This window comes from Delphinapterus leucas, chromosome 2 (genome assembly GCF_059928025.1).
Source record: "Delphinapterus leucas isolate spDelLeu-1000000601 "Yukka" chromosome 2, BTC_Dleu_Yukka2, whole genome shotgun sequence".
NCBI classification, from domain to species: domain Eukaryota; kingdom Metazoa; phylum Chordata; class Mammalia; order Artiodactyla; family Monodontidae; genus Delphinapterus; species Delphinapterus leucas.
Genome location: NC_143130.1, coordinates 144,320,303 through 144,339,610, shown reverse-complemented (window position 1 = coordinate 144,339,610; position 19,308 = coordinate 144,320,303). Strand labels below are relative to the sequence as shown.

General features: G+C 40.4%; 1 protein-coding gene across 21 annotated transcripts in view; it reads right to left on the bottom strand.

The window, feature by feature from the left end:
* SYNE2 (spectrin repeat containing nuclear envelope protein 2) overlaps nucleotides 1–19,308 on the bottom strand; it is a 348,050-nt gene that overhangs the window by 96,394 nt on the left and 232,348 nt on the right. For 19 of the 21 annotated variants that reach the window (XR_016392190.1, XM_089907796.1, XM_089907794.1 and 16 more), the window contains 13 exons: nucleotides 16,482–16,664; nucleotides 15,323–15,451; nucleotides 14,631–14,752; nucleotides 14,337–14,478; nucleotides 12,415–12,546; nucleotides 11,322–11,474; nucleotides 10,988–11,197; nucleotides 9,133–9,234; nucleotides 7,670–7,789; nucleotides 7,278–7,478; nucleotides 5,746–5,919; nucleotides 3,752–3,883; nucleotides 888–1,084 (listed from right to left, as the gene is read on the bottom strand). Coding sequence is in view for 20 of the 21 variants with exons in the window: in XM_089907796.1 (XP_089763922.1) it covers nucleotides 888–1,084; nucleotides 3,752–3,883; nucleotides 5,746–5,919; nucleotides 7,278–7,478; nucleotides 7,670–7,789; nucleotides 9,133–9,234; nucleotides 10,988–11,197; nucleotides 11,322–11,474; nucleotides 12,415–12,546; nucleotides 14,337–14,478; nucleotides 14,631–14,752; nucleotides 15,323–15,451; nucleotides 16,482–16,664 (1,997 nt within the window). In the remaining variant the exon portion in view is untranslated. The remainder of the gene's footprint in view (nucleotides 1–887; nucleotides 1,085–3,751; nucleotides 3,884–5,745; nucleotides 5,920–7,277; nucleotides 7,479–7,669; nucleotides 7,790–9,132; nucleotides 9,235–10,987; nucleotides 11,198–11,321; nucleotides 11,475–12,414; nucleotides 12,547–14,336; nucleotides 14,479–14,630; nucleotides 14,753–15,322; nucleotides 15,452–16,481; nucleotides 16,665–19,308) is intronic. The other 2 variants (XM_089907802.1, XM_089907808.1) reach the window with 2 other exon arrangements.

The following is a 19,308-nucleotide window of genomic DNA, read 5'->3' as shown; positions in this document are numbered from 1 at the left end:
AAGGGGAAAGGGATGGGGAGGGATAAATTAGGAGTTTGAGATTAACAAATACATACTACTATATATAAAATAGATAAACAACAAGGTCCTGCTATAAAGCACACAGAACTATATTCAGTATCCTATTAAACCACAATGGAAAAGAATATGAAAAAGAATATATGTATTATATATATGACTGAATATATATTACTGAACATGTATTATGAATCACTTTGCTATATACCCCAGAAACTAACACAACATTGTAAATCAAGTATACTTCAATACAAAATAAAAAAAATTTTTTTTTAAAGATTTGATCAGTTAAAGCAAAAAAATTCTTTGAAGAACTCCAAAGACTTTTTCAAACTATTCCATCAGCTAAAATTATTTTTAAGATTTAAAAAAGTTTGGGGGGCTTCCCTGGTGGCGCAGTGGTTGAGAGTCCGCCTGCCGATGCAGGGGGACACGGGTTCGTGCCCTGGTCTGGGAAGATCCCACATGCCACGGAGCGGCTGGGCCCATGAGCCATGGCCGCTGGGCCTGCGCATCCGGAGCCTGTGCTCCGCAACGGGAGAGGCCACAGCAGTGAGAGACCCGCGTACCAAAAAAAAAAAAAAAAAAACTTTTGGAAGAGTGTAGGAAAGAGCAACATCATGGCATAAAGGTAACATGTGTATAATTTTATAACATAATTCCTAGTTTCCACAGGACTGATTACACATTATCCTGACTCTTGCAAACTAGCATCAGAGACTCTAGTTCCCATTTAGCCTGGAAGAGGGACTCAACTGCTTTAGACTGTCAAAAACCGTACAACAGGGGGATGGCACGTAAAATCTGGTTGACTGCAGAATCCCTCTGAGGTCTTTTTCTGATGCCAATCAATCCCTAAGAAACCACACCTGAGCAGATGCTTGAGAAGCGTTTGCAGTCTATGTAGTTCATGATCAATTTTTTTGTTTAGGGACAACCACTGCTCTTCCAGTTTTGCAATCTGGCCCTCTAGTTCAGGACAGCTCACGGAAACCACCAGCTGTTTGCCTTCATTCACAGTCTGGTAAAGCCGGGCATGCTTCTCATCGATGTTCCTTTTTATTTGCTAATAAAAATAAAGTCATAGAATGAATGATTTAAAAATTAAATCAGCCAGTCAATTCACAAATACTTCATGAAAAACCTACAGTAGAGGCTACTGAAGAAACAGTAACACTCTCCAAACCCTCAAGACTCTTGCAGTCTGGCTGAACAAACATGATTAATGGATTATTAATTATCTTCCACAATGAGAGTGTCCAATGCATTTCTACTGCACAGATTATACAAGCAATATAAAATGAAAATTCACAGATTTAGACCTGATCGTTACTTCTTTCACCTAGAAACTAAAAAGGTGATGGTCTACAGGGCACACTGAGCTTGCCAGAGAGGTTTTGTGTGACCTAAAGCTTATTCTGAAAATCAAGAAATTTTATATAGAAATCAAGATTTCCTGTGACTCGGGGAAAACAGGAAGCTCTAGCAAGCTCCTTTGGAAGAGGTTGTTCTCCTGGGTTCTCCTCCACCACTGTCCCCACCAGCCCTCCAACTGTCCACCCACTCAGTGACCCTTATCTCCGTTCTCCTGCCTGGGCACCTGGAAGCATTTCACATTGCGGTCTAGGTATGAAGGGGATCAATAAGAAAACATTTCTTTATCATCCTTTAGACCCAAACAGTAGGGGGAAAAGCTCATTTTGAGAGTCTTCTGGATATAAGGATTCAGGAGGGAGAAGAGGATTTTAGAAGAATAAATGAAAACAACACATTGCTAATTCAACTTCATGAAAAAAAAAAAATTCTTCAGAATTGTGAATGCAATGACCCCCTGAAGAGAACTCTGTCTAAAGGCAATTATCTCCTGCAGTTGGGTTCAGCTAATGACACATATCCTGACAGCTACTGAAATTTAATCTTAAAAAATAAATTATGATCAAAACAGAACATTTGCTATTTTCCAATTAACTTAAGCTTTTTAAAAAATTAATAAAAAAGTCTACCTCCAATGCCCTGTCCACCACTCCTAGCTGCAACTCCTTCTGCCTGCCCGAGTCCACAGGCTAGAATAAAATGTCCGACATTAGTTTAAAAAAAAAAAGGTTCTAATTTTCTAAGCCTTCAGTGTGAGACACTTCATCTTAAGAGCATCTCTGAGAAGTTTGGTTTTTTTTTTCTCCAAAATATCTTTTGTTACAGTTACATGGAAATGCTATTGTTTCATGGGTTGCCCTCATAACTGAGAAGTTTTAATTTTCCCATTTTATACACGGGAGTCAGACTGCACTGGTCACTCGGTCAATGAGGTGTCAACCGGCACTGGAACATGGCTTGTTCAACACCAGAGGCCATGCAACGGACTGACCCTACATTCCCGGCCCACAGACGTCCCCTGATCAAGATACACACAAACCTCTCCATGATGCAGAAGACGATAATGACCTAAGGAACGCTATCAGTGAGATGGGCTTTACTAGATATCTGTCTTCTTTTAGTCTGGCAAATGTATTTAAAACTCTTAGAACAATTATTTTGATTTTTAAAATATTTCTAACTTAACAGAATCACAGGTTATAGTTTAAGGTATATAGCTACTCTTGGGGAAATAATCAGGCTTCTATCAGGTTGGCTAATATGAACTGTTTCTTAATATAATAAGGTTTAAAACCGATCTGTTTTCAGCTGCATTCTTTCAGCTGTTCAGGTGGTACCTTCTGCACCCCTAGACTAACAAAGAAGTAAAGAGCAGCTTCCCACCCCCATAAGACTCAGCTTTATCTGAGTTCAACTCAATATGACAAGATGGCAAAGATATCCATGGCAGCTTTCAAGACACCTAGAGAGCATAACTACAGCATTCCAGCCTCTGAAAAATGTTCCTTACAGGAGCTTAAGTGCCTCCAAGGAATGGTGGGACCCTGCCAAGTATTCCATGCTTTCTTCTTCCATTCGGTCTGGTCTGGCAACAAACCTGCCTTTGAAGTTTTAAAGTTGATATATGATAGCAACCTCTAGCTGCACAACTCAGATTCTGACCACATACATTCTAAAATTAAAACTAAGTATTTTCCGTTTCTGCAGAAAATATTTAAAACTTGTTTTTATCTGTTGGTCATGTTCTTAATACCACTTGAAAACCATTTTAAGGTTTTATCTTTTCTATGGCATTGAAATTTGAGACATAGAGACTTTGATAATAACAATGTCAAACATTACACAAGAAAAAATTTCAAGTTTGAAGTCTCTTTATAACGCTGGTGGCAGGTAACAGATTATTGTTTGTCTCATAGGCTATGTCCAGTCAGGGCTTCACTGTTGTCATAAAACTAAAAACATGTTCAGAGGCCTGTGGTTTACAAAGTTCTTCCCATACTTTAGCTCATGTCCACACCCACTGACATCCACCTCCAGAGACTGGTAGCACCAGCTTGATTACCTACATGCTACAGATAAAGACACTGAGGCTTAGGGACAGAAAGTTGACGAAGTGATAAGTGAGAGCCAGGACTCAAACCAAGGTCCCGACCCCACGTCAGACATGTGGTTATGTCAAGAAGCCCACAAGTAAATCTGCAGTTTCCCCAAATATGTGTCACTGTGAGTTGTGTGAGGAATGATATTTCATTTCAATTCAAATCATTCACCTTCAAAGTCAAGTAATTTAGCCAAAACACAATAAAAATACAAAGTGCTACAGACAATGACTTTGACGGCTTAAGTGGAAGCAAAATACCTGATAAAATGAAATCCTTTCCATTAATCTTTCCTCCGTCTCTTCCACCAAACTCACAGAGGGCAATGTAGATACAAGAATTTCCAGGTCCTTTTCAAGAGACGCATAGTTTTCATCAAATTCTTCCCATTTCTAAAGAATTAAGAACACATGATCAGCAGGGGGCTTTTTCTAGATTAGTTCCAGATAATGACAAAATTAATCCTAAAAACAAAAATGAACTCTGAGACCATACAAAATTAAAGCACAGATTCCAGGGGTTTCTGAGTTATAACCTACCCTAGTAAGAGCTCAGAGTCTGGTGGGAAACAACTCCACTTCCACTGCTTTGTGGAGAAGGTTTTAAAAAATCCAGTTGGTATTAGGGTTTTATGCTTGTCTCGTCAAATCGAGTAGGAAATGATAGGATTAAGTTAAAGTGATACTCTCAGCATGCACCTCTGTGGAGACCTCAGAGCCTTTCTCTTACTTGGAAAGAAAGGGGTTAACTTTGTAAAGTCTTTTTCAACAGAAGCTTCTGTTAGGCTGCTCCCAATGCTCCCTGCTCCAATCCCCAGTCCTAGGAACATTACCCAACAAACACGACCCAAACCGTTACCCTACCGTGCTGCTTGAAGAAGCTGTTTGAGAAGTTATGGGCTTACGCTTCATCAGGGGAGTAACTACTGCCTTAGCCTGAGTCTGCCTTGTCCTAGCTCTCTCCAGTTCCAGAGAAGCCCACCCCTAGGGTCTCAGCACTCTACAGAGCTGACTTAGGGACATGAAATCTTACCTGCTAGAAAATTAACCACCTTAGTAATTCTCACAGCTAGTGAAACAGCGGGTGACACGGCTGTTAGGGGCACTCACTGGGTTCATGGAGTCCTTTTTTATTTAATTTATTTATTATTTATTTGGCTGTGCCACAGGGCATGTGGGATCTTAGTTCCCTGACCAGGGAGTAAACCTGTGCCCCCTGCAGTAGAAGCATGGAGTTTTAACCACTGGACCACCAGGGAAGTCCCTCATGGAGTCTTTTTTTTAAATACGATGAACTATTACTATAAATATCAACTTGACACACTAACTAGAAAATTACTTTTATTAGCATAAAATTATACCATAGCTTATTATCACATTAAAAAGTTGAACACTGGAACTTTCCTGGTGGCGCAGTGGTTAGGAATCTGCCTGCCAGTGCAGGGGACATGGGTTTGATCCCTGGTCTGGGAAGATCCCACATGCTGCGGAGCAACTAAGCCCGTGCGCCACAACTACTGAGCCTGTGCTCTAGAGCCCGCGGGCCACAACTACTGAGCCCACGTGCCACAACTACTGAAGCCTGTGAGCCTAGAGCCCGTGCTCCACAACGAGAAGCCACTGCGACGAGAAGCCCACGCACCGCAACGAAGAGTAGCCCCCACTCGCCGCAACTAGAGAAAGCCCACGTGCAGCAACGAAGACTCAATGCAGCCCAAAAGAAAATAAATTAAAAAAAAAAAAGTTGAATATTTCTTTGTTTTTTGTTTATTTCCTTTATGTGCTAACATCCACCGTGTTTAAGAAGTTAAAGGGGAAATAAACCTTAAAATTGAGAAAGAGCTTTACGTAAGCTTAATTTTTTTCTTTGAATCGGGACAGGACTGTCATGAATCTACTTCAGCAACAGAACATCTGGGCTTGCCCTCTTCCGGATGCACAATTTCTGAACCGCTGACTATTTCATCAAGTGATCTCATTCAAGGTCTCAAAGTGCTTTCCCTTTTGTTTATTTGTACACAAACCTGGAAGGTAGAAAGATGCTGTGCCATCCCTAACCAACATATAAGAAATCTCAGCTAATATTTCATTCCGGGAGTAGCAGTCAGAGCTGGAACAGGATTCCACATTCCTCACTGCTGGTTCCCACTTAACTACTGCTTAATAATAACCAGATACTTGTTTTCAAACCTAGAGGTGATGGTTGAAAATCCAGAATTCCCGGCTTAAGTACAAAATTTATGAAAGCCACATACCTGCAATAAACTTTGCAGCTTTATTCCACACTGGTGTGACTTTTCTTCTAGTAATTTAACTTCCTTTACTTGTTCTGCCCAAACTGTCTCTTTCTTTTGCAATAAAGAAGGAAGCATTTTGTTGGAGTATGTTTGGATCAACAGCATGTCAGCAACAAGCTTCCGGAAAAAAAGCTGTGAAATGAGGAAGATTTTAATATTTATTTATTTTTACATTGTGAAAAATCTTAAAATTCACGTTACTTCAACATGTTATAGTGTCATTTACTTTTTAATCCAAAATCCCAGGACAGCCATGTAGAGTCAAACACACGAGAAAACAAAATAAAAATTGCCTGTGTGTCCATAGTCTTTGAGTACGAATGGAATTTTAACAAATCACAAAGAAAACTTACCCTAGGTAATATTTCCCACAAAATAGTCCATATTAAAGGGCAAACATTATTAATTAGTCGATTTAAATTTCCAGTGAGATCTTCCTATATCAGTTATTCCAAGTTTTAAGAAACTTTACAAAAAGTGGTAAAGCCACTGATGTGGCTAATTAGTTTCAACATGATAAATTGGATGGATAGCTGTGTGAGCCCAAGAAACTCACATATTCAAGAGCCAGGGGTTCCTAAACTCTGGTTCTAACTTCTACACAATAAAATAGTTAACTAAAGGGAATTCACTGATGGGGTCTATTGGGATTCTGGTTGGTAAAAGCTCCCAGAATAGCACTTTAAGACCTTTAAAGAGGAAGGCTTTCCTTCACATGGCTCTCTATTTATAGTCGGCTGCCCCCTCTAGTTGTTTGGGGGGGACTTCTTATTAGGTGAATCCCTTCTCTTGTTCCTTGAAAAGGATACATACAAGGGTTTATAAAAGCATCTATCATAAGGTCTGACACATTGTATATATCAGTTAATATATTTTCTCCTCTTCCCTGCCATCCTTTATACAATATTCACCTCTGAATTTTTCTTAGACTAAGGTCTACTTAATCAAAAGCCTAGACTTCAGCTTATTGAAGGCAGGAACTCTGTCTTATACATTTTTATTATCAGCACTTAATTACTGCGTATCTCTTGTTGATGATCATGAGGTTTTGTTTAATGAAATGAATGGAAAACAAAAGGATTTACTGTAGCATTACACTAGACATACATTTACGTAATTTAAATATTTCTTTTGATTTCAGTTCTCAGTAAAACCTCTCCTAACCCCCGAATTCAATTCCCTCTATTAAATGTTCTTAAAGTGTGTATGCCAAGTTTAATTTTAAATTTGTTTGAATGGCTCCTTGACAAATATGTCTTCTCAATCAACTGAAAGCTCCATAAATATTAGGAACTATGTCTGTTTTCACTCACAATCATATTCTTACGAGTTTAGCAGGGTTCCTGGTACACAGGGAGCACTGTAATAGATGTTTGTTAAAAGAATGAAGGAATGATGTAAATTTCACCAGGGAAGAAAACGGATGCTCTTAGTTCACACTCAGAAAAACTTAAACTCTATGAAAAGGTGATCTGACCCACGTGTCTTACCTTGTGATTTTGTATTTGAGCCTGTAAGGCAACTTTACTTTTGGTTTGTTGTAAGTGGTCATGAGCAAGATTTTCCTTTCCGATATTCACCAGTTCTACCATGCCTTGCAACAAAGCATCTTGCTGGCTCTCAGTGATGAAAGGGCTGCTGAGTTTTGTGTACCTGGCTCTCAGGATTCCCCACATTCTGTCAAGTACATCCTGAAAAGAAAGAGCAGGTGTGCACAGACTTTTCCATCCAACCATGAAAATAACCCAAATGAAGAACATATCTAAATTCCCTTGGTAGAAGAAAAAAGTCTTACTCTTTACAATCATAGTAATTCACGGAGAATAAATTATAAGAGTAATACTCTTTATAATTCATAGTTATGTTCTCTGCTCAGACATACCTCTAATTTGTAAACCTCCTGGAGTAGAACAGAAGGTAAATGAAGCCTCTCCCCTTCGTCTCTTAGTTTTGCCACTCGGCTCTCAGAGTTCTGCAGCTCCACTGTATATGCATCTGCTTTCTAAAGCGAGAGACAATACAAAAAAGTAAAGCCGTTTAATAAGGAGTCTACATATTCATTTTAAAAGAATTAAACATTTTGTCTTTCTCCGGAGCTGGAATCTGGATGTTCCCTGTGGGAACAACATCCTTATAGCCGTGGAAGAGGGCCAAAGTCGAGTTATTCCCTGGAAGGCTCCCCAGTCTCCCTGTGATGAAACATCCAGGTCAGGCTCAAGGAGCAGACTCTTTCACGGGTCAGAAAGAAGGGAGCATGTACATTTGTTCCAAGACTGGCCAGTTCCTTCGTGGCATCACACTCTTCTTTGTGTCTGTGGTTAAAGAGCAACCTGTTTAATGGGTTTGATTTAATATTTGGTGCTTAACCCATAGCAGACTGTGTGTGCGGTGGTGGGGGGTGCAGACTTAGAAAGCTAATATTTTAGAGGCAACAGGAGAGGAGGAGATGGTCTCTTCACACCTCAGAGAAAGGGATCTGAAAGACGTGTTCGTGTCTCTGTCTCCCTCTGCCCCTGCCAAGGCTGGAGGGAAAGGGCTCCCCACGATCTAAGACTGTTACTGTGGCAGAAACCTCTGGCTTATGCAAATAAATGGGGCTAAGGCCCTTGTGTTCTACCGGAAAAAAAAAAAAGAATTAAACAGTATAGAAAAGAATTAAGGGAAAAGTGAAAGTCCCACTTCTCTATCCTCTCCATTCTCCCCAAAGACCCACAGTTGACAGTTTGTTCCTAATGTGTTCAAAGCAGGTACTGAGTAGAGGTATAGTGCACATCCTGAAACACAATAGATTGCACACATCATTGTGTTCTGCAATTTGCATTCCTCCCTTACAAGCTCCTCAGCATCTCTTCACATCAGTACAAACGTATCTGGAGCCTTTCAAACGGACATATAGTATGCCATTGTAAGGCTGCTCACTCCTTTAGCAACAGTCTGCTCTTAACGGACTTTTGGGCTATTTAGAATCTTTAATTCAAGCAGTGCAGCTAGGTCCACCCTTGAATATTCATAAACATATTTATCTTTATGCGCTTGCCTTTTTCTTTAGGATAAGTGCAAGTCCAGTACCTAGAGAAGTGCCTGAACATAGTAGGTCCTCAACTAATACCTGCTGGATAAATGGAGTGCAAGAGCATTTAGGCTTAAAGTTTTGATATGTAGCCAAATGATCCCTAGATGCTGGACTAACTGGCACTCCTACAAAGAGGGTGAGGGTTTCATTTCTCAATACCCTTCCCAACACTAAACAAACTTACATTTCAGAAAGTGATTCAGAAACACAGCTTATACACAAGACTCTCTGGTTCAAGGTTAAGTCAGTTTGAATTATTTTGACTTGATTACCTGAAGCTGTTCATCAATACTCTGGCCACTAATTTCATTCAGAGATTGTTGTAAAGATGTTTTATTCTTAATAAGTTGATCATATAATCGCTTTATTTCATTCTGTATAAAAAGATAAATGCAGGAAACAGTGAGAATCTCACTTAGGCCTTCAGTACCTTTTTAAAGATTCAGTTGTCCTTCAGTTTCTGTGCTGTAAGAAACTTCAAACATATGCCAAAATAGGAGGAACCCCTGCATTACCAACATCCATCCAGCTTCAACAATTACTGACTTGGGCCTGGTCGTCTCTCTTCTGCACCCTCCCCTGAGCTTTCTTTTTTTGTTTTTTTTTTTTAAAATTAATTAATTAATTTTTTTATTTATGGCTGTGTTGGGTCTTCGTTTCTGTGTGAGGGCTTTCTCTAGTTGTGGCAAGTGGGGGCCACTCTTCGTCGCGGTGCGTGGGCCTCTCACTATCGCGGCCTCTCTTGTTGCGGAGCACAGGCTCCAGACGCGCAGGCTCAGTAGTTGTGGCTCATGAGGCTAGCTGCTCCGCAGCATGTGGGATCCTCCCAGACCAGGGCTCAAACCCATGTCCCCTGCATTAACAGGCAGATTCTCAACCACTGCGCCACCAGGGAAGCCCGTCCCTTGAGCTTTCTTGACTGTACCTAACCTTCCTTCCCTCAGATTATTTGGAAGCAAATCCCAGATACCATATTATTTCACTAGTATATGTTTCAGTATGTATTTCCTAAATGATAAAGATTCCTCCCTTTAAAAATACAACAAATCGGGCTTCCCTGGTGGTGCAGTGGTTGCGAATCCGCCTGCCGATGCAGGGGATATGGGTTCGTGCCCCGATCCGGGAAGATCCCACATGCCGCGGAGCGGCTGGGCCCATGAGCCATGGCTGCTGAACCTGCGCGTCCGGAGCCTGTGCTCCGCAACAGGAGAAGCCACAACAGTGAGAGGCCCGCGTACCACACACACACACACAAAATACTACAAATCAATAATAATTCCTTAGTATTATTAACTATCGAGGCAGGGTTCACATTTCTCTAATTGCCTATACTTTTTCCTTTTGGCTTGTTGGAACCAGGATCTAAATGAGGTCCAATAGGCTGTAATGGATTAACAAGTGTCTTAAGTCCCTTGTCATCTGCAGTCCCCCGCCCATCTCTCTATTTTTTTGGTTTTTTGGATTTTTTGGTGTTGGGGTGGCGGGCTGGTCGTGGAGAAAAGCATACACACACATTCTATGCAGCTTGCCACTGCCTGGGCCTGGCTGACTGCGTTCCCTTGGTGCCGCTCAACATGTTCCTCCCTTGTGTCTATTTGACTGGGATCCTAGAGGCTTGATCAGATTCAGGTTTGATTTTATGGGCAAGACTCTTTCCTAAGTGATGTTCTGTTTCTTTTCTCTCTTATTAGATAGTTTTTAGTAGCTTCCTAACTAGTCCACCTGCCTCAAGTCTCTGCTCTAATCCCCATTAGACAACTGCCAGGTGCATCTGCCGGAAATGTACGTGGACTGTCATTCCTTTGCTCAAAAACTGTAATGGCTCCCCTTACCTAGAAATCCTGCCAGGTGATGCTCTTTAAGTGGCTGAATGTAACGCAGGAGAGAAACATTACTTTAGCTCAACCTAACAAATTCATACCCGAGGGTTTGGAAAGGACCTCATTTTCAAATGGTCTCCCACCATGAGCAGCTGAACTAACTTAAAGACCTTCATAGAAAGAGTGTCATCGCTTTCCTTAGCAATTCCCACTCATGAATGCTGCCAGGAATAGGAATGAATGGAAATTAGAGGTCCATGCTACGACCTAAAACAGTGTCAAAGCAGCCAAGCGCCCAGACCCATACCTGATAACTGCGGTTATAGTCGAGGCCAGCTTTCAGGGACTTGCTCCTAGAGGCAGTTGTAGCCTGGATGTGCTCCAGGTAGATTTGGAGGTTATCAAAACAGTCAAGGAACAGGCTGGCGTTCTTGCCAGGCCAAGTCATGGCTTTTGAAATATCATTCTTCTTGTCACTCATAGCTAAGCAAAGCTTTTTCAACTCAAGAGCCAGAGTCTGCAAAGTGGAGAGGAAGAAAGACACTGTGAACAAGGTCTGACCTTGAGAGGTTTCAGCTCTAGTTAACTAGGGGGCCGCCTGTGGTAATGGCCAACACATGGGCTTGATGGACGCTCCCTACCTCGTAGTGCACCTGCTGGGCACCGACATCCCCTCTCAGGAGCCAAGGGGTCTGCAGCATCTCCTCCACACTGCCCAGGCACTGACTGAGGGTCAGAAAGAGTTCAAGTAATTTCTTATCCAAATTTGCATATGCTTCTTCTGACACGTCTTCCTAAATCAAGAGGAGAAAAGGAAAACTAAAAATCACTAAGATTCCTCGCCTTCCTAAGCCTACATTTTCCCTGGTTTCCATTATAGTTTACAATTTATGTTATCCTTTTTTTTTTATAATTAGTCATTTCAAATGCACTGTGAACTAGGTAGCAGAATAAATAAATAAAATTAAGATGTTAACTCTGAGAGAAACAAGTTTAAGAAACTCAGTGTTAGGTAGTGAATTGACTACTGAATGGAATTAAAAGGTAAATCAAAAGATGAAGGACTTCTTTAGTGGGGCCATCCAGGTGGAAGCGTGGTCCCAGATAAATCACACTATCCCTCTTCCCACTGTTCTCCACCTCCCATATTTTAACATAGGAGAAAGTGGGTTAATGAAATCAAGTGTGGCCTGGAGAAGGAAAAGAAGTCAAGAAACTTGAAGGATTCATTAGAAAAAGGTACAACATCTTAAAGGTAGGCATGGTACGGCATGGTACAGCCTGGTGACTGTATGTAAATTAGGAGCCTGCTGAAGCTACTGATTACCCCAATTTGGGCTGTTTCCTGCCCTGTTCTTTGATGGGTACCTAAGCTATCCCGCACACCGCCTCAGTGTTAAGCCTACTCAAGGTTGGAAACCTTGCAGCTACTCCCTCCCTCCTCACCCTTGCAATCCCACAGCCCCACTGCAGACAGTACTAATCAATCAAGATCCTTGTTCCTGCCAATCCTGGACTCAGGTTTAGAAGCCTATGCACATGGTATTCTACACAACCACTACCAAATTTACCAGAGTCAGTAAGAGAGATAAATCCTATTTGCAATTCTAGGACTCATTCCATTATGCGTCCTATTATTTGTTCAGTAAAGAAAATTACGACCAATTTACAATATCACATTTCCCCTCATTTTTGTTATTGCAATGAGGAAAATATATAACATGCAGCTGCTACCTGTGTCTGAAGATTATTTGCTTCTTGACGGAGGTCTTCAAGTTGGGTGGTATAAGTTTTCAGTTCTTCAGTTGTTGGGTATCTAAAGTTATATATACTCACACTGGGTAGAACACTCATATTTGTGGCAACCTATTTGAAAAAGGGAAACCCTATTACAAACAGTTTGAGATCCTGTGAATGTTAACATAAAACATCAAAAATGCCTTAACATGTTATCTTCCGAGTTTACCTTCTTGGAAAGTGTTTTTTGTCTATCTTGTCATTTATAAGAAAAAAATAATTAAATTAAAATTTAAATATTTTGGACAGCTTTGAAAATTCATGACAGGCTTTACACAGACACTTGAGGGTCCATTTAGATAACAAAACGAGGGGAAACAAAGTATAATTTGAAAAATAGAATAAAACCACTCATCTTTCAATTTGTAGGGATGCTATCTATCTGTGTTCTAAGGTTAGCTGTTTCTTTTCCCATTTATTGGTAGACTCCTGGCATACAGCCAACTCTTACAATAGAATACAGTCAACCTCCAGGGACAGATTTGCATCTTGATTTGTTATTGAAAAGCGAAATAAGTACTGAAAATGAGCTGTGACTTCAGAAAGGAGAATGATTCAGAGTTCATTTCTTTCCCAAATTGGAAAACTAACATATATAAAGGAACAGGATGGGATGGTAGATGACTCTGCTGGGGTGGAAGGGTGGAGAACAAGGGTTGTTATTCTATTGCTGGAAAAAGAATGATATATTACATGTTATAGTGTATATGACAAGGAGAAACCAAGACTAAAATCCTACCAATGAATTTGATTCAACTTTAATTGGTCAAATAAGGTTCTTGGTAGAGTAGAAGAGAACGGAAAAGTTCCCACCAGATTGGGGAATTGGGAAACCATTGACAACCTGTGCCCCGGCAGTCTGAGTGCAAAGTTAAAGGCAGAAGCTTGATTGCTGGGAGCCACGGTGCTATTCTGCTCATGGGCTCCCTGTTTAGAGAGACATCCATCAGTAGCTGGCACAGTATGAATAAACCCTTGTAATGGCAATAATCAGGTGTGATAAGGTGTGCTGGTGAGAATACCTATAGACAGGTACCATTGGCATAGGGGGCCAGCACACTGCAGATGCCAAATAATATATATATATATTTTAATGCTTGGCTTTTATTTATTTATTTATGGCTGTGTTGGGTCTTCATATCTGTGCAAGGGCTTTCTCTAGTTGTGGCAAGGGGGGGCCACTCTTCATCGCGGTGCGTGGGCCTCTCACTATCGCGGCCTCTCTTGTTGAGGAGCACAGGCTCCAGACGCGCAGGCTCAGTAGTTGTGGCTCACGGGCCCAGTTGCTCTGCGGCATGTGGGATCTTCCCAGACCAGGGCTCGAACCCGTGTCCCCTGCATTAGCAGGCAGATTCTCAACCACTGCGCCACCAGGGAAGCCCCCAAATAATATTTTGATGAATGAATGACACTCATATAGCAACGTATCATTTTCAAAGTTTTTTTTACATATATTATTCATTCCTTTACTCATTCAACATATAGTAACGAAGATTTTTTGATGTTCCAGTTACTACTGTGCCAGGCACTCAAATGTGAATCAGGCAGACACGGTCTTTCTTCTCATGCCATCTAATGGGGAATACAGGCAAATACGCAGGGGTATAGTATAGTAAGAGCTATGATCAGGGAAGCCCAGCGTGCTATAGAAGCACAAAAGGGAAGCACTTAATGCAGATTTCCAGGAAGATGAAAAGAGGACAGCTAAGTAAGAAAATCCACCTGGCATCTTTGCCTTCTGAAAATAAATAAACTGCTTTTTGAAAATAATGCAGAACATACACGTGTGTTTAATGAACGTTCATTGGATTTTCAAAGGTAAACACACTTATTTACACCGTGTGCACATACACACTGACCTGGGGCTGCACAGGCTGAGGTAGAGGGAGCCGAATTTTTGATGAAAGTTCATGATGTAAATATTGCCATTTATCTCCACTTTGGCCCTGGGTTGACAAGATCAAGTCTGGAGCATCATTTTCAGGGCTAGATGCCTTACTGCTTTTAAGGGAAAACAAAAGGTGAAAAGAATAATCAACATACAAAAATTTTATTACGTTCAGACAATGTTTTATAAGTGATATTAAAAGAAACACTGTTAACTCTCCCAACCACAATACTACCAAATGTCCGATTCTTTAAAAATATTTTACCTCACAGATGATGGCTGAGTTGTATCTTTATCATGTTGGCGATACTGAGGCCATATTTTGTTAGCATTAAATTCTATGAATTTGATTAAATCTTTCTGTTCCATTGGTTTTAACTCCAGAACCTATAATTGAATAAGATTCAAATAGTCCAATCAATCAAGGTTTTCAGTTATTACCCAAGGGTTTCTTCTGTTGAGATCAGCTGATTTGGAATCACTTCCTAAATCATTATTTACTATTACTCTTTCTTGCTTGCTTGTACTCGTTAACTTTTATTTTTCAAAAACTTATTTAAAATATTCACACAATGACCAAGTATTGTTAAATATATGTTACACACATGGAAAACCACCAAAAATATAGTAACACATTTTGAAACAATAGGGAAAGATGTGTTGCAGTTACAGAGGTAAGTTCACCCTGAAGATATTTGCTTAGTTTGATATAAGACGCAAGTTAATAAGGCAGCCAAGTTCCAGTATCCCCAACTGTAGCAGATGAAAGCAAAGCAGCTACTGCAGTAAACGCTCAAAACTCAGAGCTGCTGCACACACAGGAACACTCACACATCACACTTTCTATTCAGTCACGTAAGAAAACACTCCAATGGCCTTTCAGTATTTAGTTCAATGGGAAATTCCATATAGAAAGCTTTATTCTTATCTTTATAACTGTTCGGGGGCTGAAATTACCTGTTGCTGCTGGAAATCTTTTTGTCTGCTAAACTGTGGCCTTTCAGTTACAACAGATTCAAATTCAGAAAGGTTATCTGGTTGGAGAACTTTCTGATGCTCGGAAGATTTCTTTAGCATGGTAGAATGCTGCAAAACATTTTATGATGGCAGACTATTTATTTAAAATGGTGACCTATTTCAATTCTAATAATGCGACTACACAATGGAAAAGTTTTATGTGAAGTAAATGACTGTATTTTGTTAATTACAATAATTATACACTACGATTTAATGTACTTATTTCATAACGACTTCAAAAACCACTATGTTTGATGAAGTGGTCGTTTTATCATTCCTCAACTTAACTCATCCAATGAGTTAGTAAAAGCTAGGAAATCTATTGCACTTTTTTACGGAGGACAAAGTGAAATGGATATAAAAAACAGACATGGTATTATGCTTATGAACTCAAATTTCCCCTATGTCTAAAACGTAAGTAGTTGCTTTAAAAGAGAGAGAACATATTAGGATAAAAGGGGATCCATACAGCCTGTGTATTTGGAGCCAATCTTATTTCTGTGAATGTAAGTCCTCTTAAGTAGAAACCACCAACTCATAAGTATGGATGCAAATCTTACATAGTAAGATCCTACTCACAAGATGAACATTTGCATTTATATACACAGAATGCTTTTAAAAGTCACAGCACACTTTAGCTGTATGATACTTTCATCAGTATATGTGAATATTTATAAATGAATAACAAAAAGTACCCTGGAAACAGGTTTTTGTGTTTCTGGTTGTCAAATTTTAATCTTATCTATAAAGGCTTCATTTTTCCAGTCAATCAGAGTCACACAATTCCTTTAAAATATATCCTTTTATGAAGAAGGCTTACAGAGAGCTCATTATCAGCAAGAACAATCAACCCAGTCAAACCAACTCTAACCAAACCAACACCATCACTAAAGACAACCTAGATGGGAAAACTACACAGCAAATGAAACCAATGACAAAAGCTAGTGTAACCAAGCCTTACAGTTTTAAGAGGCATAATTCTTCCTCACTTACTGTAATTCCTCTGTAGTTGTTTCCTTACTTCCACCCACAGCTCTTTGCTGATGGATCTACCATATGCATGCATCTACATACATGTTTATACACAGTCATCTTTTACCTGGTTCTCGCTGTATTTCTCCTGCAGCATCATCTGGACTTTTTCCAAATTGCACTTCACAGTTTTTAGTTTCAAGGAAAGTGCTTCAGCCTCCTGTTGAGTGGCTCCACTGTCTCCCAGGCCCTGATCTTTGCAATTCTCTAACAGAGAGGCAACCTTGTGCTCAATCTCTGTTAGCATAGCCTAGGAAATAAAATCATTTAATTAATCATAGGTTTAGTCCTAAGCAAATGTTACAGTCTAAAATAAGTTAGATTCACTCTCGCTACCTAAGTGTATATATAAAGTCCTAGAAACACAAGTTGGAAGGGACCCTGGGGAAAGAAAAACAACTTCCACATAATTCCTGTGCTTATCCATAAGGGTACAACCAAACCAACTCCAAATCAGTTATAAATAAATAAATTGGTTGTAAAATAATCTAAAACAAGTGATTCTATATTCACCTTAGAAAACAGAGCTTAATATATCCATTATAGCATAGTGGTTAAGACCACAGACACAGGAACTAGACTGCCTGGGTTCAGATCTCAGCCCTGCCACTTCGTAGCTGGGAAAATTTGGGCACCTTATACTGTATGGTTGTGCCTCTAGTCATCTGCAAAATGGGGATAATAACAGAACTTACCTCCTGAGGTCACTTTGAGAAGCTAGAGTTAAATCCACATACTTTGGCCAGGGCTTGATACGTAGTCTGTGCCAACTATTATTTTTTTCCCCACCTTCCTAACCTTTTTCTATTGCAATCCAAGGGCTGAGTAGTAATAAAAAAAGAATTCTTTGAAAGTTCTTTCCTTTGCTCTTTTCCTTCGCTTTCTCAAGCCAAATAAGCTTCCCAAATATCAGAAGACGACTACAGAAGACATAATTTAGAACCTAAAACACTTAGTCATTGATACAACTGGCCAACTTACACCCGGATCTAAAAATAAATCAGGAGGATGAAGTAAGTTTCCCAGTAAGTCACCATCATTGTTTTCCTCTGAACAGATCAAGTTTGCCCTCTCCTGGGGCTCAGGAGCCCCAAAAGTCATGTCAACTGGCTGCGCACACGAGTGTAGCAGCAGCATTCAGCCTTACATGCCGGCACTGTGAATGCTTGGGCTAAAATAGTGTGTGACTATGAACAAGTTCAGTTCTTTGAGAGAAACTTAAGGAAGAACTCTATTCTTAAAACAAATTTTCACATAACAAACTTATAACTTCTCCATTCAAGCAAATTACTTGTATCCTCTATAATACTCTTCTAAGCTTAAACAATATGTACTTACAGATTTTAAAGTGGCTGTAAACAAAGTATACTATAAATCTGCACTCTTTTTCTCCATTTAGCTATTTTATGTATACATTTTCATGTGTCTACATACATATACTTCATGATTCCTACTTTAATAACCACAAGTCAATACTCTATAATTCTCTTAATCTCCCTACTGTTAAGCCTTTCAACTGCTTCCAGGGCTTCACTTCTGTAATCAATGCAGCCATAAATATTCTTCTCCTTTTGGGTTATTTTCAGAGGGTAAATTTAAAGTAATGGGATTATTAGGTCAAAGAAGATGGACATCTTATCTGCTAACAGCTGACTTCCCAAAACATTGAACCAATCAGACAGACATTAGTGAATCTATTTCTCCAGAGTTTTCCAGGATGGTATAATTTTTGCCAAGGTAATGTAGGAACAAAACAACAGCTGTTTTGATTCACAAGTCTTTCATAATCAAGGCTAAACATTCTTCTCAAATATTAAATTACCGAATATAATTTTTTCTTGACCGATCTGTTTGCTCCTGTCCTTTGGACATTTTCCCTCTGGCAACTCAATGTTTTTACAGACCACTGTAAGGCTTTTTATATGTTTCAAAGTTAAACTGTATGTGTAATGGTGTTATATAAATGAGCCAAAGTTGGCCCCTGTATATTGACCCATATGTTGTTCATTTCTTCACAGCAGAAATATCAGCTCACATTTCACTAGTGTCAGACTCAAAACTGGACCCCCATATCTGTTAGCCATGGTTAAGTCAAACTTTGGTGCTCTAAAGACCCCAGCCTCTGCTATCCTTCAGAGCTCTCTGGCATCACCTAGACATGAGCCCCTCTGGACTGCCCATCTTCTGGGAGTTCCACTGTCTCTTCCCTTCCGGGTGGTGGTCCCACCCTCACTCCTTGCCAAAGCCTCTGGAAGGTCCCCTGCCATGAGAGACTTTCCAGTCCCTCCAGGTCCCACCAAAACGCTTTATTTGGTCCCACCAAATAAAGCTCATTGCGAGCTACTGCCACCTTGCGGTCCTATTTTTTCCTTGAGCAGCTCTCACATCCTTGAACTCACTACAAGTGGCCCAAGGACCAGATTTTGGTAATGATCAAGGAATTGGCTCTGGGGGTCTACCCAGTCAGCAGGACAATCAATTGGCAGATGGCTTCTGAATAGCCTTAAGTGGCTAGGTCTCAACATCTGGAATACTGCAGGTTCAGATTAGAGTAGCACTGCTCCGTGCTGAATTACACTGTCTTCTCCAGACTCTCGAGCGCCGCATCAGCTAGATCATGTAGTAGTGCCAGTATTTGAGTGAATCCGCCCTCGGAGCTGACTTTTGGGGTGAGAAGTGCTGAGCTGCCCAAGGAAGGAAGTCCAGCTTGCTTACCTGGGTCCCACTGGACAGGCACCGGATGTTGTAAGACTGTTGAGTCTGAATGGAAAAAGGGGAGGAGCGCCGGCCTCGGGCCAAGGTGGGTCTTCCCCAACCCCATAATGGGATATAGTGGGTGGAGCTCCCTGTGGGCTGGCCAGCGACTTGGGTTACTCTGAGAGGAAGTCCTTGTC